Source organism: Drosophila takahashii, chromosome 3L (assembly GCF_030179915.1).
Source record: "Drosophila takahashii strain IR98-3 E-12201 chromosome 3L, DtakHiC1v2, whole genome shotgun sequence".
Lineage (NCBI taxonomy): Eukaryota > Metazoa > Arthropoda > Insecta > Diptera > Drosophilidae > Drosophila > Drosophila takahashii.
The window spans coordinates 8,569,440-8,597,282 of NC_091680.1; the positions used below are offsets into that span (position 1 = coordinate 8,569,440).

Sequence of the window (27,843 nt, forward strand, 5' to 3'; positions counted from 1 at the left end):
GGGTAATTTCCAATAGCAATTTAATGAATACAATTTTTAAAACTTAACAAAAAAAATGTCCTTACCTTTGTTAAACTTCTTAGAACATTTTTTAGACAATTGGAAAAATAGCTAGACAAGTCGTTTTTGAAACGAGAAAGAAAGGTTAAATTTTAATTGTATAGATCTTGCTTTCCTTATAGTGCCTTTATTAAATACCTACTACTAGCTTAAACGTGATTTAATTATAATATTTTCCATTCTACTGTGAGTCGCTGGAACTGGAGCTCGAGCTGTCGGTGGACATGACCTCCACGTCGTCTTGGGCGCGCGTTTCCAGGGCCACCGTGTTCCCCGAGGCGCCCATGGTCATGTGCAGCTCGCCCAGATTCCAGTTGAATTGGTTCTGGAAGGCATTGGGCACCTCGCCGCCGGCACCACTGCCACTCCCGCTTCCCCCGCTGCCGGATAGGGTACGCTGCTGCTCCGAGGGGATGCCGCTGTTCTGGTGCGTCACTGGGCCGCCGCCGTTGATGTTCTGCTCGGATTTGCCCAGCAGCCCGTTGCGCATCTCGATGTCCGTGGGATAGGGACGACGCAGATCGCCAATGCACCAGGTTAGAGGAGCGCTGACCGCATTGGCGGAGCTGATCCGATGGGCATACTTGATCAGCTCCTCCGAGGAAACCGGTCGCTTGTTGGCCTGATTGATGCTGGCCAGCTTTTGGCGCGCCTGGAAGATGGCCGTGGACAGGATGAGCTCGGCATCCTTCAGAGACTTCTGCAGCTTCTGGATCTCACGGTCCTGTTGGGGAAATACCATTAACTACTTATTGTTCGGTAGTTTAAAGACCTTCACTTACGTGCACCTCCACCTTGGCGCGCAGCTGGTCCATCGCCTCCTCCACTTTGGCCTGCTCCTCCGCCAATTCCAGCATTTTGCGGAACTCCTCGTCTTTGGCCACCAGCAAATCCAACAAGTCCACCAGCTCCGTGCTGGAGATCTTCTGGTGCGCCTGCTCGATCAGCTCCTTGGCTATCATCTCGATGTCGTCGATCAGCAGCAAGAGGCGCTCCTTTGTGCTCAGGTGGAAGGACATTATCGGGGTAATTGGCTAATTTTGGGGCCAATATTTGCAATTTGTTTATTTCCCACACCGCAATATGACCGTTGTTGGTGTTCTAAAAAATACCACACATACCAAAGACTCTTAGTATTTTGGCGCCACGTATAAAAAATACCAACTTATTGAAGCTGCCAGACTGAAATCATCTAGGAGTTGCCGTATCGATTCGGTCTTATTTTTGAAATTTGAAATAATTAAACCATCGTTTTCTGTATTACGTATTATTCGCTTGTTTATTTCTCATGTGTTACAATTGCAGTTACAATTTTAGCATAAAACTCTCTTGTTGATTAGCCGAACGAGCGGTAAACCTTCTCAAATATGGCAGATTACAATACTCTGATGTATCCTCTCGTTTCCCTCCCGTTTCTCTCTTAAAACATACAAACTAGCAAGCAACTTGCAGCAGGTACGTTGCGGGGCCTTGTTAATAACCGTTTAGAACTAGTACATAGTCTTACAATTAGTTAAGATATAAGTGGTTTATACGTTTCTATGGATATTTTCTCTCGTCTCTGGCTGAAGGATCCCCCAATCAAACCGTATATAACAATCAATCAGTATCGCTGGCTCTCGCGATCCGAATATTTTCCACTCAGCTTGCTGACCGAATAGCGATCGGAGTAGGCATCATATTTGTCCGCCTTGTAGTTGATCTCCTGCGGCGTGTACCCAATATTCTTCTGCCAGTGCCGCGTCCAGTAGAGATCCTCGTTTCGCACCTGGGACGGCGTCTTGGCGTCCCGGAACACATAGACGCAGTAGATCATGCAGCCGATCAGCGTGAGGAAGCCGAAGATCAGGAACACGATGCCCAGGATCCACACGTAAAGCGGCTCGTAGAACTGCACCACGATCACGAATCCCAGGGTGACCAGGATCAGGCCCAAATTCAGCAGCAGCATCAGGCAGCACACGCCCTTCACATTGGGACAAAATGGATTCGGGGCGGACATCGTCTCGATCTTGGCGCCCCTCCTGGTCGTCGAGCGCCCACTCCTTCCGGTCTTAGCAGTGCTGGCCACCGAGTAGACACTCCGCGGAGCTCCTCGCGACACCGGCCGCTGGCTGTAGCGACTGCAATGGAAAGGGATTGATTAAAAATTAAGTTCTCTATAGAGTAGCTATCCATTAATAAAAGTTCTTAATCTAATATATCCAAAAACCGTAACTTTACCACCAGGTTTTTGCTTAAAAAGTATTATTTTTATGTCAGGTTTACTTCTATGAAATCTTAAAGTACTTTACTCTTTAATAAATGAATCCTTAACTCAGAATAATTTCTCTAATGCAAATAAACAATATTTAATTTAAAATCATTTTTTTTATCCTTGGACAAGTGTTTTTTTAAGATGTTTTATAAAATTGTCAGAAATTTATTTACTAAAATTTTTACTACACAAAAAAAAGCATGTCACCGTAAAATTGATATGGCCATGTAAATTCCAGGTCATGCAGAACCCAGATCGTTTTTACATGAAATACCTTTTTCGACCAGGTCAAATTTACCTGGCCTCATATAAAATTAAAGTTGATCTTAAATAATGTAAAATCGATCTACGTTTCATATCGATTTTTTTTTTGGGTTTACCCCTTAAAATAAGAATTAAAATATTTACAAAATTTGAAGTCAAAACTGAAAATAAATCATTTAAATCAAGAAATATAGCTCAGTTGGTTAAAAAGTATAAAATTTGAAAAATTATAATTTTTTAAATAATTTATGTTACTGTGATCAATAAACACTGTTCATAGAAATTCCTGACATGGTAATTTGAACTCAATTTCATCCTTCCAACTTGCCTGATCTCGGAGGGCGCCTTGTAGGCGGCACTGGTGACATAGATGTCGCTGCCGGCATCGCCGGCCTGGTCGTAGCTGAGGGCGGACGGAGCACGCGGTGGCTGCCGCGTGGGCGGCGGGCCGCTGAGCGAGCGGGGTCCTCCGTTGTCCGGCGAACTGGAGAGGCCCATCTGACTGTGGCTGTAGCTGCTCTGCAGGTGCTGGTGGTGGCCATTGGCGGAGGAGGAGCGCTTCTTGCGCGACGGATTGTACTGCGGCGAGATGCGCTCGTGGGTCAGGGTGTACTCCGAATAGGTGCGCTCCGAGGGCGCTCGATGGGAGTGGGTCTCGTCGCCGTCGGTGGAGTAGCCCCGGTTCGAGTGGACGTAGGGCGGATCCGGGGTGAGGCGACCGTGCGTGGCCACATAATGGCTGCCCTTCAACCTGTAATTGGAGCGCAAATGTTATCGCCGATTGGCTGCTAAGTGCCGCATCCGCGACTCACTTCTTCACTTGTCTCTCGTGCATCCTGTATCTGTATCGGTACTCCTCCTGCTTCCTCTGGCTGTATCTGTATCTTCTGCTGGCTCTTCTCCTCTCGACTCTTCGGCTGATTGACTGCTAATGGACAACGCAACCGACTAGCAATTCCTCGAGGTGCCTGCAATGGAAAAATGAAACAAACAAACACACGATGAGCTCGGCTTCATGGCAATTAGCTTTTGGCTTCACTTTATCGGACAGCTTAGAACTTTTAATTAGAGCGATGAAAGTTTTATTTGGCTGCACTCGCAGACTGCACCCATATTCGATAGTTAGAAAAGTAATACATATTTTTATGGTGTTCAGTGTTCTAAGCTCGTAAAAGTTTAATAGTAAAATATTTATTATTATTGCACTCGAACTGAAAACCAGCAGCTGGCTCATAAAAAATAGAGTTATGGAAATTTCTAGCACCTCGCAAGGGATTTCTAAAATAAGAAAATATATTTTAATTTAGATAAACTCATAAACTTGGAAATTGCATTAGTTTGGCTATTATTTCTTTTAGGTTTATAAATGAATATTGCTCAGATATTATTTCTGTTTTACCCTTCCTCATCCACGCGTGGGAGGTAATTGGAAACCGAGACAAAGGATCATAAACAAAAAGGTCTTTCGATAAGCTTTAAGTCGACAGCGGATGCCATTAATACCTTTTTGCAATCAAAACAGAACTTCGTTTACGCCTTGCATAACTTATATCAATTTATGGTTGTTCTGCAGCGAAGGACGCACCCAGCTTAATGATTGGAATTGCAGTTCGTTGCACTTTCCTCGTCGTCCCGTTAAATTCGCCCCCATACCGCAGCCACTCAAAAAGTTGGAGAAATTCGTTCTTTCAAGTTCATGGCAGAGAAATTGAAGTTGCCCGTCCTTCGTCGCCGTTCGCCAGCAATTTGTCACTTGGTCACGTAGTGCTCGGTTCTGGGTGCGTCACTCCAACCGAGGTGACAGTTGATAAAGGGAGCGCCAGCGGGTTAAGGGCAAACTGGTTGTTGGTTGTAGGTTCCAGGTTCCATTTTCCACTTCCACCAGCCGCAAACTTAATCTCTGCCCGATGTTCCCATGAATCGCTTTTCGCACCCTGGCATCTCATAAATCAGCAATTTTATGACATTCGAATATGTCAATCAACAGGTTTTATTATTTTATTGCTATTCGATAGGAACTTGAGTTGTATAGGAAATCTCTTGCAAGAACCGAAGTAATAACATGGTAATCTTATAAATTAGGTACCCCTTTTTCTTAGTGTATCATTATAGCCTTGAAAAATGTCAGATCTATTTGTGACATTCGAATGTGTCAATCAAAAATGGCCATATAACGAAAGCAAGAGTTCTTCTCAGTTTTAGGTAGGTTTCTTCTCAAAGAATTTTAATGAACCTGTTTGGCAATCAGACCATAAAAATTCGAATGTGTCAATCAAGGAAAATTCTAATCAGGTATATTTTTTGTAATATATATTTATACGTATTTTTAACTAACCTGCCCTGCAAATATGCTTATTATTTTCTAGCTTCTCTTGCAGCATATCATTTACGCCTGACAGCTTATAAAATTGAGTTATTGCCTCGATTAGGCCAATTAAAGGGTGTCGTTATCTGGTCCTGGACCTCCAGCTCCTTTTTTCCCCCCTTTCCAACCAGATACGGAACCGTCTTTAAAGTCTCGCGGCCAGCCTTCTTATTATTTCAGCTGAAGCCAATTTCTGAGTGCATTTACATTTGTGCCCTGCCCGGCGGTCAATCGCGATACAATTGTCAGTTGGGATCTGGATCTGTGGATCTGTGTGGGGGTCTCTTTGCGGTTCGAATCGGTTGGGTCCGGTCCTCCGGTCCTCTCACAGCAAACTTTCAAGTTCAATGCGGTGATTTCAGTGCCTGGGGACGCAATACACACACACACCACACATTTATGGTGTGGGCGGGAACGTCGTCAAATGAGAAATCGAATTGGGGGTCGGGGATTTGGATTTTAGGGAGACAGAAACGAAGGGAAAGAGCGACCCTTTCATCTGGTCCTGGGCCTGTGTGGTCCCAATGGCTCTGGTTTGGATTTGAACGGTTCCCTCTGCTCCCAAGTCTTTTGGATTTCTGACCACTTCTATCACTTGGCGGCCATCAAAGCCGGAGTTGGACTTGCAACTCCCATGCGTCGCATTTCCACTCCGCACATTGATTTGTTTATGCGGTTTTTGGGGTTTGTTTTGTTAGGCCTGCTATGCCGCCTTAAAGCCTTTTTCTTTTGCCTTTTGCCTTTGCGGCGGTGGCAAATGGAATGCGAATGCCATTAAAATGTGTTTGCTCTCGCATTTACCTTGGCACAGCGAGGCCTTAGCATTTAACGCCACATAAACAGCCTTAATAAACCGTGAAAGCCTCGAGAACTCACTCGAGAGCATCGTTATCTCCAAGTACAAAAATATATATCCACTATACTTATAAGATGATGCTATAGGTACACCCGAATAAATCTAAACAAATATCTAGAGTTATTTAAAAATAATATATAATAAATAACAGTATTTAAAATATATTATTTGTTTTCCATATCCTTTATAAAGAACCAATAGATGAAAAAATCTATAGAAATGTCTAGAATCATTTAAAAATATTATATAATAAGTAATAGTATTTAAAATAAACTATTATTTCCATAACTCAAAATTCAAAATCAAGATTTAAAACCAATCTTTTGATAACAAAATTGATCATTTTTTACTGTGTACTATATGTTTTTGCCCCATCGCTCGTAAAGCATTTCGGATGGTCCAGGTTACACGAGATTTGCATTTTGTCGTTCGACCGTTAAGAGGTGGCGCCTTCGCCATTGTCTTCGATGGATTTCACCACTTTCGCTGCTTCCGCCGGCAACAATGGGTTAAGAGCGGAAGTCGTTGCCAGCGAAAACGAGAAGTTAATTCGCGGCAATTTGTGCTACACTAACGCCCAGGTGAGAAAAACGGAACGAGAGTCACGAGCCGCCGATGGATTGACCACAGAAATGCACTCCACTCCGTTGCGGTCAAGTGTCATAAAGGTTGGGCGAACGACTTGAACTTGCTATTGGACCGAAGCCTGTGGTCAGCATGCAAATTTCATGGCCAGAGCGCCATATTTTTTTTTTTGGGGCGCGGTTTAGAAAGTTTTTCCCCCGACATGTATACAGATGTAAGCAGTAGATGTGCCCGGAAAACTGGGGCAAGGCACATTCACTAGAACTGCAGGCCAGCAGCAGCCTGCGACCGAAAAATGTGTAACACTCAACCGCAGTCGGGCGCCTTTCACAAAAATCTGCTGAAGATCAGAGGATCGAAAGGAGGAGGCAGGCGGAAGCGGGGATATATGTAGGTAGGCTCCATTACCTGGCCGAAAATTGCCAGCTACAGTTCACCAATCCGCAATCCAATAAATATCCCCAGAGCTCTAGAATAAATAATAACACACTTTACCTTGTCATTCTGCAAAATTTGAATTTCTTGTGTTATGAATTGTACAATTACCATTCGATACGGTTGTGCAGTAAGTGATCTTTTAATATCCATAAATCAACAATTGTTTTTGAATTAATAGCATGAGCTGGGTTTTCAACAATATAGTTTAGAATGCTCTAAAGAGAACTGGAAATATTTTTTATAAATATTTAATTATTTTTCGGTTAATTTCCTTTCATTATTGTTTAAATGAAATCTGTTTAATTTTTAGAATTTTACTGCCAAACATTCAAATCTCGTAAAAAGTTAAGATTGCATTAGAAAAACCATTGCTTCTGATTCTTAAAGCCGTAAAAGCGCATAAGCATACCGCTGGGAGTTTATGGTTATTCAAATTAGATCAAAGACATGAAATGCATTGGGGGAAAAACACCCTGCTTAATTGCGCACGACCATTAATTTTTGCTGCATGTTTCGATAATCAGCATAAAATTTGATTGCATTGTTAAGAGCCGAACAGCCGAACACTTAATGCTGATTTGCCTCGCTCTTCAAACTGGCTTTGGAAGCGGTCTTCTTGGATATCGGGTACACCCATATATATATGTACACATATATATACCATGCGTGGTCTCGTCTCCGATCTTAGACACTAAGTAGCCATGTCTGCCGCGCGTTAATCGCTTTTAATTGCTAAATTACGCGCTGCATGGCCGACATTGCGGCGAGGGTCTGTATATATATATATATATGTCGCATATGGAGCTTAGAGTCGGATGCTGGGAGCTGGAGACACGGTTGCGGCTGTTAACACGCCGAACAGCCGAAGAGATCTGGGACTGGCCAACACTAATGCGTGTAATTAGCCGCAAAAAAAGCGGCAAGACCACTTAACTGATTTATTAAAACGTTTTTCCATTAAATTTTTAACCCTGCAGGCTATTAAAGCCGCAGCACAGACGTAGAAAGAGGCCGCCATTCCGAAAAGGGCGCGCAGACTTGAAAAATGAGCAGCGTTTAAAATTATTCAGTTTCCCGGTACGATGGGCAAGATCCTGGCCAACTGGCTACTCCCTATAAATTTGTTACCATGTCATATATTATTCATAAGGCATTTCGGCCTAAGAAAGCAAAGTTCTGCCAAAGTTCTTGGGCCAACTATCGTGGGTTGGAAACTTTTAACGGACATGTTGTAAAGATAGGGGGTCGTTCGTTGTTCAATTCCACTGTGGCAAGTTTAAAAAGCAACCCATGGTAATCCAACAAGTTGGCCGACAAAATTCAAATGGGCGGTCAGTTGGCAAAACATTTTGACAACGACAATGGCCATGCGAAACCCGAAACCCGAAACCCATGCGAAAACCCCAAAAACCTAAGCCCCCGAAACTTTCTAGCCGTAAATGCTCGCTCACGTCGTCAGGCTTTGGCTTCTTTTGGCCAAAAGGCAAAGGCAAGGGAACGAAATTAATTATGGCCAAGTGCGGCACTGGGCGATGAAAGTGCGATAAAGATGCCATATTTCTTTTATTAATTTTTTAGCCATTTATTGCGGCGTTTGATGTTGCGCTGCGCCAAGTAAGCCATTAAAATCAATGGCCAACAATGCTGGCTAAAAAGAGAATCGAACTGAAACGGACTCGAAAAGAAGGTTACAATTGGCGTCGTTGTTGTGTGGGCAAACAATATTAAATCTCAACACTCGTGCGGAGAAAGTTGACTTAACGGCCTAAGCTAAGGCCACTTCCTACCCCACAACCCCCCCCCCCCATGATTTTTTTTTTTTGCAATCTCACTTTGAACAACAAATATTGTTTACAACAATTTGATGTTTTGTTTTTATTTTAGCTCCACCTTGGGTTCTGCGATTGCGGCAGCAACTAGCCAAAGCAAATGAAGCCGTTGGCCATCTGTTGTTCGGTGGCCAAGAAACGATAAAGTGGGAAGGTCCCTTTTTTCGACTGCGTCACGTTTGCCACATCAATTTCAATCAACCTGACCCCGTCTTACGCCCTTTTCCGCTTTCTGCGAACGGGAATGCCAAGTGCTCGAACTACACACATATGACTCTATCCATTTGACCCGTTCTTCACATCAAACGCAACAGTTGTTGGGGCATCGTAATCTCTATGGTTCGGATTGTCTTTGGGTTCCCAACTCCAAAAAAACAGTTAGAATGAAGGGCTTAGAGGTTGAGCTAGCATACTTGAAAAAACAAAGGTTTGGGATGATTTGAAGATTTAGGGAAGCGTTTTTGAGCGCCCAAAGTTAACCATCATTGTTCTATTTTTATTGGGAGATCAAGATAATGTGCTGATGGAAATGAATTTTCATTGATTTAGATTTCATAGTTTAACGTTTCATTCAATTTGATAATAGGAACTTTAAGAGTAACTTTCAGGGACCGTAAATAATCATTATTAGAGATTTTTGCTTTAAAAGGCCTACTGAGGTTTTTACAAGTTTTAATCAACAATTTAACTGGTTTTCATGCACTTTATAGACATGAACAAATAACAATAGATTTGCTCAATATAATAAAAATAATAAGAAATTTTTCTATAATTTTTCTAGCATTAGCAAAGTTTAATATACCTATTTATAAGCTTTTATATAATATCATTTTCAAGACATTTGTTTTTAAACCAAAACATATTTTAAGTATTATCAGTTCCAACCTTTTTATACTAATCAGTAATATGCTATTGATAACAAGAGTACTCAACCATAACTTGAGTGTCTCTATTCCTGGCTTTCATTACCATTCTGTATCAATATGCGAAGGGCACTCTCCGCCATTCGCACTTCATTAGCACACTTTTGCAGCTTGGTTATGTGGGCGCCTGCTGTTTCCCCTTCTGGGTTAATGGTGTCGCCTTCCGGCATAATTGCACTCCAGTGAAATACGTTCGTGTACGTAGCATAAGTAAATTGATTTTCACTTTGGCTCGAGTGCAGACAAGGGTGTCGTTTGTTTTCAGGCACAATGATCTGTTTATACAGCCAGACAGACGGCTAGATTTGTGGTCGTATTACCGCGGCTGTGGCGCATTAACCAGGTCTGCGAGCAGAACCGATAGAACAGATAGAGATCGTCAGGTGTTTCCACTTATTCAGTACTGCTCAGTTCTAAGGTCTAACTGCGTTCTTAAATCCGCCTGGATTCGTATCTGTGGCGCACGGTCTAAATGGCACCCGAAACAATGCGCATAATAAATATTCTTGTCGGCGGTTTTTGGGGTAAGGTGGTGGCCCAGTGGTTCGGTGGTTTTGTGGACGGGGCTGCTGGGTAAACCTGTTCGGCTTATTTATGGGCAGTCAGCCAAGGCAGTAGGGAACCCAAATGTATCTGTATCTGTTTGACTGCATGCCACCGCCATATCGCCATACCGTTATAACTTTTGTTTTTGCCCCCGTGTGCCTCTTTTCTTTTTCTTTCTCGTTTTTCGGCTGCGGCCTGTGCACATAATTCGGTTTCATTAATAGTTCAAATAACTGCACAAGTGCCTCGGCGAGCCATCAAAGGCAGACACACTCGAACACTCGGTGCGCCATTTTTATGACCCCATAAAGCAGGTCCTAAAGCTGTAATCTATTGATCTACAGACTTTCATAAAGATCGAATTGCAAACAAGCCACGGAATGCAAATACAGTCGAAATTCGAAATAACAAAAGATATTTACCAATATTGCAAATGGATTTTTAAAAATATATAAATTATTTAATAAATCACTAAGTTTAGGTAACCATATATAAGATGCATCTATAAGAAAATATTTGAATCTTTTCCAAAAAAGCAAAATGACTTCCTGAAGATTAGTTGACAAACATTTTCAATTAAAACCAAAATACCCAACTTTAAATTAATGTGATTCCATAACCATACAATGGAACTATAAAATTAATTAAACGAAAAACACTTGAGGATCGAAATTTAGGTAACTGTATGTGAGATGCAACTATATAAAAATATTTGAATCTTTTCCAAAAAGCAAAATGACTTCCTGAAGATTAGTTTACAAACATTTTCAATTAAAATCAAAATACCCAACTTTAATTTAATGTGATTCCATAACCACACAATGGAAATATAAAGAACTATAAAGAGGTTAATTTTAGAGAATTTCGCCTGTAGTTGTGTATTGCTTTTGAGCTGCTACATTAATTTCGATTGCACAACTAGCAAAATGACAACAATGTCTGTGGGTACACTTGACCGGGCAAAAAAATAAGTGGAAACAAATGAGAGCAGACCTTAAATATCAAGTAATAAGCCAATGCGGCAGCAATCGACACATATGCAAACTCGAGGCCCCGAAGACCAGATCGTGGCTCCACATCCACATCCACCTAGTATCCCGGGTCTCTTGTGTCCGCCTTGGCCAGTTTCCATCGCCAGCGGTTTCCCACGCTAGGCTGCAGCTGCTCCGATCGCCGCGGATTGGATTGGATCGGATTGGTGGAATGGATCGGCGATGTCGAGAATGCCCAGTTGGTGGTGGCTGCTGATACGAGTATTCTAATGCGCCCGGGACACGGATGGAGATTAATTAATATTGCAGCCAGGCTTTTTGCAATTCATTGTTTCACAATTATCTCTATGGTATGGCGGAAATTCACAACACCAGTTGTTCGCCTTTCAGGAACTCCAATTTGGGTTTCCTTAAAAATCCGAACCTCGGTTAATTATCGCCTAATGCTAGCATGACAAATCCCAGTAATCTTCGTATTATGTGAGCACCGATGACGTGACTTTCGTGATGAAGACGACGATCGCAGAGGAAAATAAACTAAATATGTTGAACTTAACGAATGTCCGCTAAGTATCAAACACAATCTTGAGAGTTTTTTGGCTTTTGTTGTCGGCTATTTGTATTTAAAGTTTTTCTCCATTCAGTTTGTTTTTTGCTTTGCCGTCAAGGTCTTTTGGCGGCAAACGCAGACAGATTTATGGGAAGGGGTGTTGCCTTTTATAATTTGGCAAAGTTATCTGTGCTGTTGATGTTGTATAATATTTACCTTTGCTCGGAATACATGTATAATTTGGAAGCCACTCATCTCGACTACGTGGAAGATCTGTGGGGGCGTGGATAGTGAATCTGGCCCCTGAGAAAATGCTTTAATGTCAAGTGTGGCTCACAGAATTTTCGGTTGGCTGGCATTGTTAAGGCTTAGGACTTAAGGCACTCGAGTGGCCAAAACTGTGTTTTCAACAAGTTTTTTTTCGTTCGTTTCGGCGACTTGATTGCTTCTCTGTTTTGGGCACATTTCATCAAATGCCTGTTCACTCAATTAGATGTTGAGACTGAGGACGTTGCCATAGCTCTGAGTTTGGATTATGGAATCGAGCGGTGAAGAGCTTGTGCATATTGAGCTTTGTTTATTGTTTGTCCACTTCTAATTGTTTGCCATGTCAGGCAGAAAACAGAACCAATTGAAATGTGATGTGGCTATTTATAAGATTTATTTGTGGTTTTTGATTGTGAAACTTTTGGAGTTTAAATTAAAGGAAATTGAAGAATAATAAATATATACCTGTATTGTATTAGACTTTACTGCAAAAGTTGTAGATCTTTAATTCATTTTTAATGACAAATAATGACAAATACCAAAGTATATATTTAAATTTCACCAGTTATTACTGCTATTTTATTTAATTTATTGCTTAAAAATATGCAAATATGGTGTAAACAAATATAATTAAAACGCCAGTAATGGCGTATAAAATCGGCGTTGGGAATCAAATGAAACCCATAATTTTCGGTTGAATGATACCCTAAAAACATCTTAAGGAATTCAACTCTGGCCGAGCTCGGCTGCCTGCACATTCAGCGATTCGCCGATGCCAAAACCGGTTGGCATCACTGATTCAATAAGCATTTCAACTTAGCATCGATCTGCGAGTCGATCGTTGATTTATATAGCCTATAGAGCGACTGCAACCGCGGAATGTCTGATACTTTTTTGTATAATTTGCACGCAATGAGTGTGCAAGCGACACGAGGCATTAATTACATACATGTGATGACATCATCGTCATCTGTCAGTTTGCAGATTTCAATTGCATACGCTCTCAAATGTCAAATGAAAGTTGCAGCTGGGCTTCAAAATTCCAACCTGCATAATAGTTAATTAGTTTTTTTGGTTTTTGTTGTCTGTCAGATTCACACGCAAACACTAAAGATGGGAAGATTGCGAAAGCCGAGAGAGTCTGTAGATTGTATATTGCATATTTGATAGTAACTCAACTTTATATAACCGACTTGCCCAGGGTGATTAGCTCTGATTGATTTGTGCTCTCGGATGGTCGTTGAGCATTTGCATATCGCCTCTTCGTTTGGCTTGTAGCCAATGATTCGCTGGTTTTCGCTTAACACGTATACGCACCATGTGCAGCTGCAAATTGAGCGTTTAAACCTGTCTGTCCGATAAACCGCAACTGCGGCATTACGTAACTTTCGCTGCATCTCGCGAATTACGCCTGTGACCATGGGCCATCTTCGAGTACAAAAGTTATCATCGCCAGCAACTGTAATTGTTACCGAATTCGGCGCAATCACGAATACGAAACAACTACTCCATGACCCCAAAAAAAACCCCGACAACTGTAAGAGTCACAGAAAATTATCATTATTATCAAAACATTGTCATCAAAAAAGGCGAAGAGAAGAGAAAAACTAGAAACACTTGGCCGCTGGCGTTGGTTTTGAATTTCTAGATGTTGCTGCTGCCGCTGCTGCTGTCCGTGCAACTTTTATTGGATGGCAAGCGTGCTAAGCATGGCTGGCTTTTAAGCATAAACATCGCCAGCGGCGAAGACACGAAAAAATAATACAGAAGAAAAATAAGCAAGACAAAACCCAAGCAAACCAAACCAAAAACAAAACTAAAACCAAACTAAAACCAAAAGCAAGTTCTGTTATGCACAGTGGGTTGCATTTGGGGAAAAAACATAGTGGATAGATCTGAACAAACTATGGGAGCTGAAGATATGCTTTAGATACACCCCAGCCCCATTTGAAAACGCTTTTCTTTGTGCCGTCGTCTGCCAGATATGATAATATCTCGTTAGGTAAGGGCTTATGTCAAGGCATTTCCCTATTTTGCCTTTTGCCATCACGATTGTCATTTCGGGCAAAAGAGAAAGCAATAAATTAAATGCATATAGAGCCATTAAATTTCACTCATTGATCCATTTGGTATTGGCATTTGTACTGGTCCCCCGTGTCTCGCCTAAAGGCAATTCCACAGATTGCAGTTTTCTGCCAAATGACCAAAGTGCCTTTTCACTCGAATTTCCCACTTCGCCTTTTCCCCCGGAATCGAAATCCTTACTGGGCGCTGCGTTTTCTGTCTGTTGACAAATGACATAAGCACTCCACTCCATCGAAAGGCGAACAAACTGTTTGTTGCCAACAACCAACTACCAACAAAAGAGCGAATCATGCTCATATAAGGCCGGTCTTTAGCCGCCGTTTGGCTGACACTTTCAGGGTCAACCGGTGCGTAATCAATGGAATCACCGAATCGCCGCCCCCGCAAACAGTTCACAGTTCAGCGTTTTGCGGAAATCGAAACCGAAGGCGGGAGGCAACCTTAAGATGCTCAAAATGCAATTCCACTGAGCCAAAAATCAAATTGATGGCCAAAAAACAAGTTAATCGTACACTGGGAAGATGGGGAATGCAAAAATTCCTATTCAGATAGGACTTAATAATCTTTTAATTATTCTTAAAACGTTAGTGATTTTAAAATTTTTTAAAATAAATTATTTGAGTTTAAAAAAGATTTTTTTAAGATCTAAGTTGGAATATTTTTACCCAATATTAGAAGTCGCCTAGATTTAGATTTTTAAATATTTAAAAAGAAAATCTTTAAATTAAAATCTGATATTTTGAAAACCTATTATATTATCCCAAATTAAGTTGAAATATTTATACCCAATATTGCCAAAAGACAAGTGCTCTTCAGTTTTTCACTCTGTAAACTCGTCTATGCATCCACACAACTTCCTCTATATAAGTAGATGGGAATGTATTCCACGGCACGGTTGTGGGCTACAAAATAAATAAAAATACAAAAACTGGCTTACCTTCTCTCCTCATTGTTATACAGTTGAACTGGCGTTGGTATTGTTTCGTTTATTTATTGTTAACGCTTTTTGCCAGCCACTGCGACAGGTTGTTAGTTTCTGGCTGCTGTACACATTTCATTACACTTCACTTGGCTGCTGCACCGAAAATCGAAAACAGAAAACAGTAAACCAAAAAACAAACAAATGGCAAGAGAGGTGGAGAAATATTAATATAAATAAAGGCGATGACGTCGTCGTCGTCTCCAACGGAGATATGCAAATGCGTTGGTGTGTGTGTGTGTGTGGGCCAAAAACCTTCACTGGTTCTGGCCAAAATGCCAGCCAACACATTACCACATGGAATAGATCGCGAGGTGTATGATATAATCGGTATCGCTGGCATGAATGAATGAACGAAAGGCGTTGCAGCTTCTCCCCAGTTGGCTCGAATCGGTTCGAGGCGGCCCAAACACAATGGCCAAGACTCCCAATAGACTTCGGAACTCGTCTAACTAAGCTCAAATCTTCTCGGCCTAAGCTCGGTTTTTCTTTTTTGGTTTTTTTGCGGCGGCACAGCAAATTGCAGCGCCATAATGAAATCGCCCATAATCTTGGCTACGGCTAATAATAGCAGCAGGTTTTGGAGCTGGCCAACACACACACAAACACACACTTAGCTTAGACACAGATACAGATGGTGAGCAAATTTGGCCAGCACTCCGTTCTGTTTCCATTTTTTTTCTGCCCAGCAGATCGGGCGTATACTTCACGCCGAAAAAATTCAAATGACACTCACGTAATCCGCTAAAAATAGTTGAATTTGCTGCGCGTTTTTTTCTTTTTCTTGTTTTTGTTGGAGTACAACTTTGTTTTGCTATTGTATTGTTTGTCAATCGCGGGGATTGCAAATGCACCGCGGTCCGGGACAAAAAATCGAAGCGAACGCGTCGCGATCTCGGCTCGAACTGATCGCTCGGGAGTTGCGACAATGTTCCAGCACCTGTGAGTGGTCTAAACTGGTCTAAAACGCGACTCGAACCGGTTTCGCTCTTGGCCAAGACAATCTCTATACGGTCTTCGGGCTCTTTCCCAACGTTTCTCTCTCGTTTGCGACTGTGCCGGTCTCCACCATCTGCACTTTGCACTTTTGGCGACTGCATTTTCTTGTCAAACTGCAAAAACTGCATTTAATAACCGTTAACCGAAACTTCTGCAACACGTGCAGTCTATTTACACGCAGAAAAAAATTTTGTGACTTGGAAACTTCATTTTATAAGATGGAAAATGCATAAATAACAACTTTTAGATGGATTTTAATAATGGTTTTCGTTTTGCTTATGTTAGTATTATTTTTGAGTGTTTCAAGTTTCAAAAACAAATAATTACAACTTTAAAAATTTGCTTTTATTTATTTAAACTTTTTAAAATAAATGAAATGGTGTACTAATCTTAGATGATGATAAAGTTGAAAAACAGTTAAGTGTTTTTATTATGGTCCTGTAATTAAAACTATAATTATAGTTTCCGATCTCAAACATTTTCCCAGTGCAATGGGAGGTCGATTGGGAGGGGATGACGTTACTGGGGTTGAAGGTGAGGTGCATTGGAGGCTTACTACATTAGGCTTCATTGCCTGACAGGCACCACTTTTGGCCAGCTGCCGCACGTGACTGTGCAATGCTTTTGACTGTTGGTTGGAGCATTAGGGGTCAGGTAAGTTGGGGGCTTAATTTGCATCATGTCATTAGGATGAGTGGCATCGATAATGGGGCCAGACCCCGGGCTCTCTGGGTCACTTTTCCCCAAAATCCTCGTCGTTGAACGTTTAAGGTTGCATTTCATACTGCTGATGTGATGCTATTCAAAATGGGTACTCATGTAAATAAATATTGTATTCCACATTTTCGTTGCCAGTTCGCGCTGCTTGCTCGTACATAAACACCAGCTTTTACTTCTCTCGCGCTCTATAGAATATGTACAAAAATATTGCGAAAATTATTCAACAACTTTTGTACAACTTCCGCTGGCACAGTTTGCATTAGTTTATTTGACAATATCATAATGTTGGAAATATAATTTGGCATTCCCATTTTTAATGGAGAATGACATCATTTTAATCAAAGCTGGGCAAGTTGAAAAGGAAATTACTCATATAATTTATATAATTATTTCCATGTTTCAGTTTAATCTCTTATTTATACAAGCCTTAGTTATGAATCAGATATTATTATATCTTTCATTAAGTATAATTAAAGAATGCGGATGTATGAATATTTTGGAGAACTGTCTAATGAATTCTGGGTGTTATTCTGGGTGTTACATTTTTTTTATTTCTTAAGTTCAGTGGATAGTAAGTTTGATATCTTTGATTCTGCCACGAACAGAATCCTGTGCAAAACACTTTCTTTGTCTATTTCAGGTTCCCTGTCTGTCAGCACTTTTTGTACACACATGTAAGTGAGAATTTTTTTGTGAAATTTGTTTCAGTTCCTGGTAGTACGTTACTTTTTGTTTACTTTACGCATCAGGCGCAGCTCGAGAACGAAACGTCTGATGTTTGTTCTTTGGCACTGCAAGTCGTAAAAAGTTTTTTGTGTGCGCTCTGTGTCCTCGGCTGGTGTCATAAAAGTTGCATAAAACTGCACAGATTTTTCAAACAGAGTGTCGTGAAAAAGTTTAGGATATGCTTTGCCTTAAATACAATGGCACATCTACGTGTGCATGTCTCAAAGGATCGCTTTAACGCGACCCTTGCCACTGGCTTTAAATGCCAAGTAGCAAATGGCTACAAAGGAAATACGGGCAAAACGGCGGCCTCGCATGTGTCGGGATTTAATTTAGATAAAAGCTTTTCCACACTTTCACTCCAGACCTTTGACGTGCACCAGATAATGCCTCAAATCAATTCAGTAAACATTTTCCCGGCCGCAACCCTGACAGCAAGAGGACAATTTATTTTCATACGGCTGACGTTTGGCCTGTCGTCGGGATTGATTCTAGCTTATCAGTTCAAGAAAGTTTCAGGGATATTAAATTTTACACATTTTCATACTATCTGGACAGTAGCTTAGAATGTGTATTGCCAAAAAAAATAGAAAGAACAAACAAAGAAGTGATTATTTCGATAGTAAGAGACTTATAAATGTTTTTAAAGCATTAAATATTAACATTTGTCAAACGCTGAAACAAGAAATCCATTCCATGATAATCCAATATTTACCTTTTGCCACCTTCATTCGAACCCTTTCGAATTTCCAACGAATTGCAAAGCGAATAAAAGACAGTTGGTAGTTAATTATTCATTGACATTTATTGATTGAATTTGATAATGTTTTTCTGCAGCATTTTGTTTGAATTTACATTGAATATGTGTTAAGGGTTTTCTTTGTGTTCATTCTTATTTTCCCTATCGCTTTCGTATCGATTTGTTTTGATTTGATATTAGCTGTTGCACAGACACACAATAATGTACTTAGGGTTAGTTAAGAGTTTGCGGTGTTTGCTATTTGGATATCTGTTCAGATACTTACGGAGGGGAGCTTAGGAACCTGAATTCTGGCCCGTTGGTATATGCAGTTTATATGCATTCACATTTATATATAGTTATACCTTCGTTTTTCTCTGGTAGTTTTCAAAATATTCATTCAAAATATTCGTATCAAGTTTCGGCGGTGGAGTGTTTTTATAGTTCTGTCTTGGCATACAAAAAATACAATAGTTATAAATACTTAGTTTCTGTTGTGGGGTGTGCGGTTATTCTGTTAAAGTCTGCCCTGAACGGGGAAATAAATATTTGTAACTTTTATCATCGAAAATAGTTGCCGTTTTGTTTCCCATCTGCCGGTCGCTTGTAAATGTGGCAATTAAAAGTATTTGTATTTGCATTTGCATTCTGTATATGTAGGAGGGCTCTTTGTAGGTTCTTTTGTATTCTGTAACTAGCACAACAATTGCACATTTAAATATGTATATATATATATATAGTTATAGTATAGGTTTATGCGTGTTTTGGCCTTGATTTTCAATAGTTTCAGTTGCTTGTTGGTTTTGTTGCGGTTGGGAAATGCGTTTGGTCTCTTTGTTTGGCCAATTTTCGCATTCCTTATCAGTTTCGCTTTCAAATGAAATTCCAATTTTGTTTATCTTTTTCCTACTCTGCCTGCTTCACATATTTTTTATTTTTTAGCTAGTGCTAGTAACATGAATAATTTAATTTGATTTTATTTATTCTTGTTTGCCCGCTGGTGTGTTTGAATTTGTCTATTCGATATAGGAAATTATCATAGGTACACATATCAACACAGTAGTTATGGTTGGTTAGTACAGCAAACTCTTGCCTATATTTATGTTTATCCATTTAACTATTTATCTCTTTACTGGTTTTGCTGCACAAAAATTCTGGAAGATAGCAGTTCGAAGAGTGGGGAGTTTCAAAGTAACGAGTGCCCTTTGGAAGATACTGAGTGAAGGAGGAGCTTTGGTAAAACACAGCACATAGAGCATTTGAATTAGTGATCGTACAGCGTTGACTCTACTTCGATGTTTGTCTCTGGGGATCGCAATTTCCCCGATCACTGTCGATGTCTTGGCGATGGCAGACTAACGAAGTTGAAGAAAAACCGAACTTATGACAAGTAAAAGGATAGATCTGAAAGGCTGTGCAAGTATTCCAAACCAAACAATTCTCTTACAAACTAAATACTTGATTACCGATTAATTATTTATCCATTTATCTATATATTCATAATTTTTTTTTGCATAATACTCCATCCATTTGTAATTAACAATCATGAAATTTCTTGCAGATCGCTTGAGTTAAGTGTAAATATTAAAAATAGTTGTAATTTGACTTGGATTTTCATCTTTGTTGTGCATCTTTGAGTGTTTTTTAACTTTAGTTTTCTTCTCTAAAATTGTCCTCAGCCACGCCTACTGCCTCCTTTGCGAAAGGTATAAAAAGTTCTTGCTACAGTTTACAGTTAAGAGTTACAGTTTCAACAATTCTTTCATTATTCATAATATACACAGCTAACCGCGTGTATAGGTTTAGGTTCCTTCATTATCGAGACCGTTGTATATAGTACAAAATTTACAATAGAAGCGAGACCTTCTGGGTGGAAAAACCAATTGGGGAAGAGTGTTTGGTAAAAGTTGGTGGTGTTTAGGGGGTTTCTGAGAGGGTTAAGGGGGTAAAACGGGGAAAAGCCCTAAGTTGTGTATAAGCAAAAGAGCTGAAGGCTGCCTCTCGGGGGACAAGCGCGTGTCTAATAAATTTATACAAAATCTGTGCTCAGAAAATAGTTTACAAATATACTTTAGACTTAGTTACACTGTCCTTTGGGCGTGATATAAAATGTACAAATCATGTACATATATCTCATAATTATTTGTATTGTAAATAGCTTTTTGTCCTGTATGTCTGGGTGTGATTATGTTCCGTGTTTTTTGGTATTTGTTTGGGGGGTTTCTCAAGAAGCTCAGAGTTACGCAGATTTTGATTGTTTCCTGGCGTATGGTAGAAAAGATGCTGAATTGTCCTTGGTATATTTATTTAGGTATACATGTTGCTGATATATTCGTATAGTTTAAATTGACCCAAAAAATGTTCTGTGTATATGTGATATTTGCGCTTTTTCAAGGACGATAATCCTTACTTACATATCTTAATCGTGTTTCTGTTTCTGGTAAAAGTCTTCAAAACGCATCTGGGTGCTGGAGTAGGTAGCTCGAGTTTTGTGTGTTCGTATATTTGTGATTTTGTTGGCTAATTACTTTTCATTGATTGCCCAATTGTGACAATTTCAGCAATGCTAGGCTTCTAATAAGTCCCTAATTTGTGTTTTGTTTTTAGTTTTTAATTTATCCGTAATTTTGTTCAAGCAACGTTTAGTGTAGAGAGCAGGGAACCCGGGGTTTCCACATTAGTGTTACTCGTCACTTTTGCACCATTTGAATTTCGATTCTTCGCTAACATTTACAAACTGAAGAGAAGGAGGAGTCTTTGTCAAACAACTAGATTAAGTACAATACATACAATGCTGGATTGGATACAATTTAGCTTTGGTTAAGTTATCATCGTCGCCATCGATGCAATTACATTGCTCGATCCGCAATTTCGTCGTGGTTTCAAAGCGTTTTACAAACGGTTCGTTCGGTAGTCCTGTTTCCTTTCTTTCTATCCTCTTTAAAATCAATTGATAAATCGCGCCTTTTGCTTGCGCACAAAGTCCTGCGCCTGTTTGTCGTTGATTCGCACCTCGAGGATTTGCAAAATGGGATTGCCTTTGGAGTGGGGGGTGGTTGGATAACATTTTACATAGCATCGAAGGAGATTTGATTGTCAGCTAATATTTTACTCACATTTATCCTTCTGCTCCATGAGTGGCAGTTCGATTTGCTTCAGCCCATGGAAGTTGTCCACACTCGTGCTGTAGTCGGCCACTCCGGGAATGTTGCCCAGGGCCAAGTAGGCTTCGCCACCAAAGTCATTGGCCGTCAGAACATCGTGGTCCATCACCGTGAAGCAGATCATGGCACCCTCGGTTAAACACTGCTCCAGGGTCACCGAGAACTCGAAGCATTCGTCGAAAACGGGGTTCAGAGTGCGCTGGGGGAAGGAATATTACTTGGTATTACGAAAGACTACACTTAAAGTATTCATGGTAACTAATGTTTGGTATCTTGATTTTTTCAATGATCAAATTGAATTATTTAACCCCAGAAATGATGTGTGTTTGGAGTACTAAAGTACTAAAAACTTAAAGACAACTATTCATTGTAACTAATGTTTGGTATCTTGATTTTTTCAGTAATCAAAATGAATTATTTAGCCCCAGAAATGATGTGTGTTTGGTTTTTATCTACTTTTTTAGACGGAAGGTTAGATTCATATTAATCCAAAAAGGGTTAAGTTTTGTTTATATATTTAAAATAAATATTTAAAATAAATATAGATTTATAGATAGTAACTAATTTCATAGTAAGTAATGTTGACTATACGGATTTTTTTATTGATCACACTAAACTATTTAATCAAAAAACTATGTGTCTTTTTTTCCAGATGGAAAGTTGAATTCATAATAATCAAAGTAAGTTAAGTTTGCCTAATTCCTGTCTCTAAAATCTATAAGTTTTCTATATTATTTCAATTAAATATACATTTTATTTTACCGAAAGATAAGTGAATGATCTTACCTTGTGCACATTGGTCTGCTGTTCCATGCAGTGAAGGAAAATCCTGCGGGGCAGGAGTTCAATGACCACGAAGGGATCGCTGAATCCGTTCGGATCCAGGGGCACCACATCCCTGGCATGCAGGACCTCCACGCACAGCGAATCGTGGTTGAAGTACGCCCTTACGGCCAGCGATCCGTAGGGCGAAGGCATGACGGCCATTAGCTGCTCCCTTAGCCTTTGCATGTAGAACATATCGATGAGGCGATCCGTGTCCGTTTTGTGGAACTGCAGCCGCTGCTCGATGCGCCAGAAGTCCTCGGTGTGCAGGCACTCCAGCAGCAGTCCCTGTCCCTCGGCGTGAAAGAAGTCGATGAGCAGCTGGAGGGCCTCGTACAGACGCTTGTGGAAATGCGTCGGCTTGTCCGTCTCATCGCCGGTTTCCATCTGGCGCGACATTTCGCCCAGCACCGTTTTCCAAATGAAGCGCAGCGATCGATTGAAGTTCTTGGTCAGCAGGGCGCTGTTCAGGGCGGCCAGGTGGCAGTCCAGGTACTCCAGCAGCGGGACAATCGCCTGATTGGCGGGCAGGGAGTCGGGTGACCAGGCCAGATGGAACATGGCCTTCTGCAGGGACATCTGCATGAGCGGAGCCAGCTTGGAGAGGATCCGCTCGCAGCGGTTCTCCATGTGGGTGAGACTGGACTCCAGCAGGTTGTCGGCCGACTCCTCCAGCGGCTGCTCATCCGATCGAAACTCCGCCAGAGTGCGACGCACATACTCCACATTGTTCACCGTGACGCACATATCATCGGAGCACCGAAAGGGACCCTGCTGCTCGTAGTAACCACCTTCCGCCAGAGCCGTGTGAATCAAATCGCAATAGTGCATGGCCGCCGAGCAGACGACATCGATGAGCTGCGACTCCATCATGATGGCCGTATCCTCGTCCGGCCAGTTCATCACCTTCCAGAACTCCTTGATGTTCAGCAGCGTGCTGGCCGTGTCCACCGAGGAGCTGCTGTAGCGCACAATGCGCTCGCCCTCGCAGATGGCGTCCATGCGAATGGCCGCCCTGATCCTCTGCAGCGCCTTCGCCTTGCTCACCATCATCCAGCGCTCCAGCGTCGGAATGAACCACTCGTGGCTGTTGCTCAGCGCCAGCGGCTTCTCCGGCGGCTGCGGCTGGGCGGACAGGTGTCGCTTCAGCTGGCAGAACTCCTGCAGCGCCAGGAAAAGCTCGAACGGCTTCGTGTCCACCGGCTCCGCATCGCCCTCGAGCACGGCGTACTGGGAGAGGTTCATCCGCACCCCGGGCACCTGGCCAGCGGCCATCCGGCTGTACACCTCCTCGCCCACCATCGCATCGTATTGTTTGTAGATGATGCTGAAGTACTGTATGCCATTCGTGCTGTTGAGAAAGGGGAAAGTAGGAGAAAGGGGGCGTTTACGTGGCTGGGCATCGATTTATGGGATTACATTGTCTCGGGGGTTCGAGATGGGTTGCACTATAATACTGTTTTATTTATTTTCTGTGTGTTTTTACTTTTTTCTCTTGAACCCCGGACTCTGACTATCAACTATTGTAATTTAAGAACTCTTTAAAATACCTTACATATGTCTTTAAATACCTACACACAAAAAATCAAAAAATCAAATCAATATGCGCATGGTAAATTTCTGGCATATCGTTTTTATCATGCAATACTCTGTCATTTTGGAATATGAGCGGAAGGGAGAAAGACATATTTGAAATTCGAACTGGCTGTTCTTTACATTTCGAGCATATCAAGTCAAAATTAATACCTCAAAACGTAAAATCGATCATCATTGCATATCAAGCTTATTTTGGGTGTATTATAATACTACTAATATTATCTCCTAATATTTCTGAGTCTGTTCCTAGCTTATTTACAAACCCTTTTAAACTGCCCATTTACCTGCGGCGTACAAATAATGGCTACTCGAATTTAAAGCGAGAAAATGGCGCAATTAGCCTCCAAGTAAATTTGGCTAATGCTGCTCGACTCGGCACTCAGCACTCGACACTCAACACTTTGGCTGACAGCCCCTGGACATTTGTTAAATGCCTCGTCAGGATGTCCGGGTTGCTCGCTCGCCCAAAAGCAGAAGGCAACGTGAGAGCATTTTTATGACAGCGCAATTAATTTGGGGCTTATGTGTGTAAGCCACTTGATGTCCTCATTAAGGTCCTTTTATGGCCGCGCTAACTGGCAAATATGTGACTGATTAGTCCGGCGGGATGGCCAAAGATGCGGCCCTATGCACCTATAAATGAGCCGTTATTGAAGCCCTTCCGGTTGCGTTTAATACCGCATCGTGATACGTAGCTGGATCGATTTATCATTTAATTTGAGAGAGATTTCGAAATTGTCTAGCGAACCAGTGCTGCTAACTGTTGACTATAGGGTACCAAAAGATATTTTACCAAATAAATAAATACCCCATCAAATGTTTTTTAGTAATTAAATTAATTTATATTCTCATGATTGCAAAGAACGTAGACTTTATAAGTCGAAAATATTTTAATCAAATACCTATTGGATGATGTTATCAAATATTGAAATTTCCTTCGGTAATGTAAGTGTGTTTCATTTTAATACTTTCTTAATATAATGGGAAAAATTCAAGATATTGTACAAAATTATTTTCCTTATTTTTCTTGCAGCAAAAGGCGAGGATCTAGGAATTCCGGAATCAGAAATTCTTTGGAAATCATTACGTAAGGGAAGAAAAACATTTTTCACTACCTTTCTATTAAAATAGTTAAGTTGAAAAACATCTCCACCACTTGAGCCCTAAAATATCCTCCTTGGGGGCAGTAATAGTTCTGCTCTTCTCAACGCTGCCGACAATCTGTCATGACAACATTTTGTGGCCCTCATTAATGCTCGTTAGCTTTATGACTTTGACTGGGCCATTTGACAAATGCTCAAACTGATTAGAGACTGGCAACTGTAAAGTGCTTCGCCCCCGGCGACGATGGCGGATTAGTTGGAATCGAAATGACGCCATTTGCGTGGGGGCCGCAATTCAATTGGGTCAACGCGAAGTGCACCGTTCACATGGTAACCCCGAGATGGGGGATCTAGAATAGGGGATGGGATCCAGGGACCTTTGCTTGTTTTGTTAAACTGCTCGGGACATTTTATTTGTTCGCTGCGAGTGTGTGGACCTTGGACCCGTTTAATGGGCGACACGTGTGACACATACTCAATCCGACTATCCAAAGGTATGTACACCCAAAAAAAAATCGATATGAATCGTAGGTCAATTTGACCTTTTTTAAGATCATTTTTAACTTGATATGAAACCAGGTAAATGAGATATGGTCGACCAAAACATATACTAGTGCGAGCTAGAAAACATGCTTTCGAAGTACGTCAGTTCGAATTTCGAATACGTCTTTCTCGCTTCCACTCATGTCATTTTGCTCGCCATATTGATTGTTGCGCTCTTTTTCGAAGTTAGAGAATCTCCGAGAGAGAGAATTCGGCAAAATGATATTATTTAATGTAAATTTTATGAATATTTCAGGTAAAAACGATATGAGTAGGAATAACCAGAAAATTACCTGGACTTATCGATTTTACGGCGACGTGCTTTTTTTTGTGTGTAACTAACCGAAACCGAAACTCAAAGGGAGACGAAAATGTAGGTACTCACTTGTCGAAAAGGGCATGATAGTACGTCTGTCCCAGCTGAATGTCGGCCGTTAATGTTGTTACGAAATTCGATAATGGATTGGGCAGTCCCTGCGACTCCCGCATCACCGTTTGGCCCCACATCACGGATCCCTTGCGCAGGGCGTTGACCACCTCGCCCCTGACGCCCTTGTTGAAGGGACACACGGCCCGGAAGGCTCTCATCGAGCCCAGGAGTCCCAGGCAGCGCAGCAGGAATTCCAGGCGAATCAGCGAGGGCGGATTGAGGGCGGGGAAGATGTCCCGGTGTCGACGGATCTGATTGAGGGAGCGCTCCACGAAGCCATTCATGGCATCCGCCAGCCACTGCTCGAGATCTCGACTGAGAGCCTCTTGGTTGGGCTGATTCCACTGCTTCTCCACGTCGCTGAGCAGCCGATGGAGGAATTTGGGGTCCAGCGGGGTGGAGCGATTCAATTTGGCAGCAGCCACATATCTAGAAATGAAAGAGGTTAAGGAGTTTAGGGATTTTAGAAGAAAGATTTAGGAAAAGGGAGTTTTTTTGAAGTAAGCGAAAGTATGAGAAATGCAGGAATACATCGTGTATTAACGTAAACTAATTTAAAATTTACGTTGCGTAGTTCAGATATATTTTCTAGAAAAAACAATAAATGGGCATAAATTAAAAATGTATTATAACACAGTGCAACATTTTTTTTTTTTTTTTTGTCTTTATTGAATTTAGAATCTGTCCTTTGGACAATCACTAAATGGTATTGAACAGTGCAACATGAAAAATGTTTCAGCAATCTTGATTTTACGGGCGGAAAGTACTCATCGAAATTATATAGAAACCATTTGCGTTTATCTGGCTAAGCTCGCTGTTTACTACGGTTTACTACGATTTACTACGGTTAACTACGGTTTACTACGGTTTACTACGGTTTACTACGGTTAACTACGGTTTACTACGGTTTACTACGATTTACTACGGTTTACTACGGTTTACTACGCTTTACTACGGTATACTACGATTTACTACGCTTTACTACGGTATACTACGATTTACTACGGTATACTACGATTTACTACGATTTTCTACGGCTTACTACGGTTTACTACGATTTACTACGGTTTACTACAGTTTATTACGATGTACTACGATTTACTACGGTTTACTAAGATTTACTACGGTTTACTAAGATTTACTACGACTTACTACACTTTACTACGCTTTACTACGCTTTACTACGATTTACTACTTTTTACTACGGTTTACTACGCAGGAGCATCAAACAACTACACTATTAAATAATAATATAGAATATAATAGGTAAACGCGAGCTAAGTCAGAGAAACCCAAATGGGTTTTAGCTAATTTCAGTAAGTACTGTCACACGAAAAATCCAAATTGTGGTTACATTTCATAAGAAAACCAAATGAATATGAGGTTTAATTTCAGGGTGATTTGATATATGATATATGTGATATGTACTACGAAAACCCACCTGGCCATGGCGCAGTGCAAGTCCGAGAGATCCCCCTGCACGGCCAACTGATGCAGAATGGTCAGAGCCGGACCCGGGAGGTCACCACACCAGGTCCATGAGGGTTCGTGCGTGGTCACCTCGTGCTGCATGAAGACCCTCTGGAGCTGCTCGACCTTGTGGATTTGCTGCTCGTGGTTCTCTTCGGCAACAGTGTTCCGATCCTCGCGGGTCGAGAGCCACATCTTGAGCCGGATTCGACCCTGAACGGTGCTCCGATGACTGCGTGCCTCCAGTTTGAACCAAGCATCCAGACCGGTGGATGGGATATCGGATAGCGGAATGTTCACGGATCCCAGGAAATCGTCCTGGGAGCCCTGGCGAGCCGATTGACACACCTGCTTGAAGAAGCGCCCCAGTCCGCGAACCCCACGGACCTCGTTCAGTCGCGAAACGGCGTCCATGACGCAGCTTTCGTCATCGTGGTCCCAAATGTCCAGGTGGAAGGTGTCCGTATTGATGTCATCTATGTCGCTGTGGGAAGTAAGTATAAAGATTTATGTAGATTTATTTGTAATTTAC

At 41.4% G+C, this 27,843-nt stretch overlaps 3 protein-coding genes across 7 annotated transcripts in view; all 3 read right to left on the reverse strand.

The window, feature by feature from the left end:
- Positions 1–150: 150 nt before the first annotated feature.
- MED4 (mediator complex subunit 4) lies at positions 151–1,169 on the reverse strand. Its single transcript, XM_017153919.3, has 2 exons — positions 843–1,169; positions 151–784 (listed from the first exon to the last, which is right to left on the reverse strand). The coding sequence occupies exons 1-2, from the start codon at positions 1,077–1,079 to the stop codon at positions 242–244; spliced, it is 780 nt and encodes a 259-aa protein (XP_017009408.1). The 5' UTR covers positions 1,080–1,169; the 3' UTR covers positions 151–241.
- A 347-nt stretch (positions 1,170–1,516) lies between these two features.
- On the reverse strand, positions 1,517–15,908 carry LOC108065843 (uncharacterized). 2 transcript variants are annotated; one of them, XM_017154069.3, is made up of 5 exons: positions 15,733–15,908; positions 14,955–15,089; positions 3,394–3,549; positions 2,910–3,332; positions 1,517–2,183 (listed from the first exon to the last, which is right to left on the reverse strand). In XM_017154069.3, the coding sequence occupies exons 3-5, from the start codon at positions 3,414–3,416 to the stop codon at positions 1,664–1,666; spliced, it is 966 nt and encodes a 321-aa protein (XP_017009558.1). In that variant the 5' UTR covers positions 3,417–3,549; positions 14,955–15,089; positions 15,733–15,908; the 3' UTR covers positions 1,517–1,663. The 2 variants fall into 2 exon arrangements, with proteins under 2 accessions (XP_017009558.1, XP_017009559.1); XM_017154070.3 differs by having other exon boundaries at positions 14,955–15,092.
- Positions 15,909–19,233: 3,325 nt separating this feature from the next.
- unc-13-4A (BAI1 associated protein 3) overlaps positions 19,234–27,843 on the reverse strand; it is a 51,766-nt gene continuing 43,156 nt past the window's right edge. For 3 of the 4 annotated variants that reach the window (XM_070215057.1, XM_070215056.1, XM_070215058.1), the window contains 5 exons: positions 27,283–27,795; positions 25,797–26,270; positions 22,131–23,520; positions 21,297–21,543; positions 19,234–21,218 (listed from right to left, as the gene is read on the reverse strand). In XM_070215057.1, the coding sequence (XP_070071158.1) occupies positions 21,127–21,218; positions 21,297–21,543; positions 22,131–23,520; positions 25,797–26,270; positions 27,283–27,795 (2,716 nt within the window). In that variant the 3' untranslated portion in view covers positions 19,234–21,126. The remainder of the gene's footprint in view (positions 21,219–21,296; positions 21,544–22,130; positions 23,521–25,796; positions 26,271–27,282; positions 27,796–27,843) is intronic. The other variant, XR_011418537.1, reaches the window with a different exon arrangement.

What these genes read in the sequence shown, in the direction of transcription:
- MED4 (XM_017153919.3), bottom strand. Translation starts at nt 1,079, where the DNA reads ATGTCCTTCCACCTGAGCACAAAGGAGCGCCTCTTGCTGCTGATCGAC. An exon ending in GCGCCAAGGTGGAGGTGCAC is followed by an intron (nt 785 to 842) that starts GTAAGTGAAGGT and finishes TTTCCCCAACAG; the next exon opens with GACCGTGAGATCCAGAAGCT.
- LOC108065843 (XM_017154069.3), bottom strand. Translation starts at nt 3,416, where the DNA reads ATGCACGAGAGACAAGTGAAGAA. An exon ending in CACGAGAGACAAGTGAAGAA is followed by an intron (nt 3,333 to 3,393) that starts GTGAGTCGCGGA and finishes CTCCAATTACAG; the next exon opens with GTTGAAGGGCAGCCATTATG. An exon ending in AAGGCGCCCTCCGAGATCAG is followed by an intron (nt 2,184 to 2,909) that starts GCAAGTTGGAAG and finishes TTTCCATTGCAG; the next exon opens with TCGCTACAGCCAGCGGCCGG.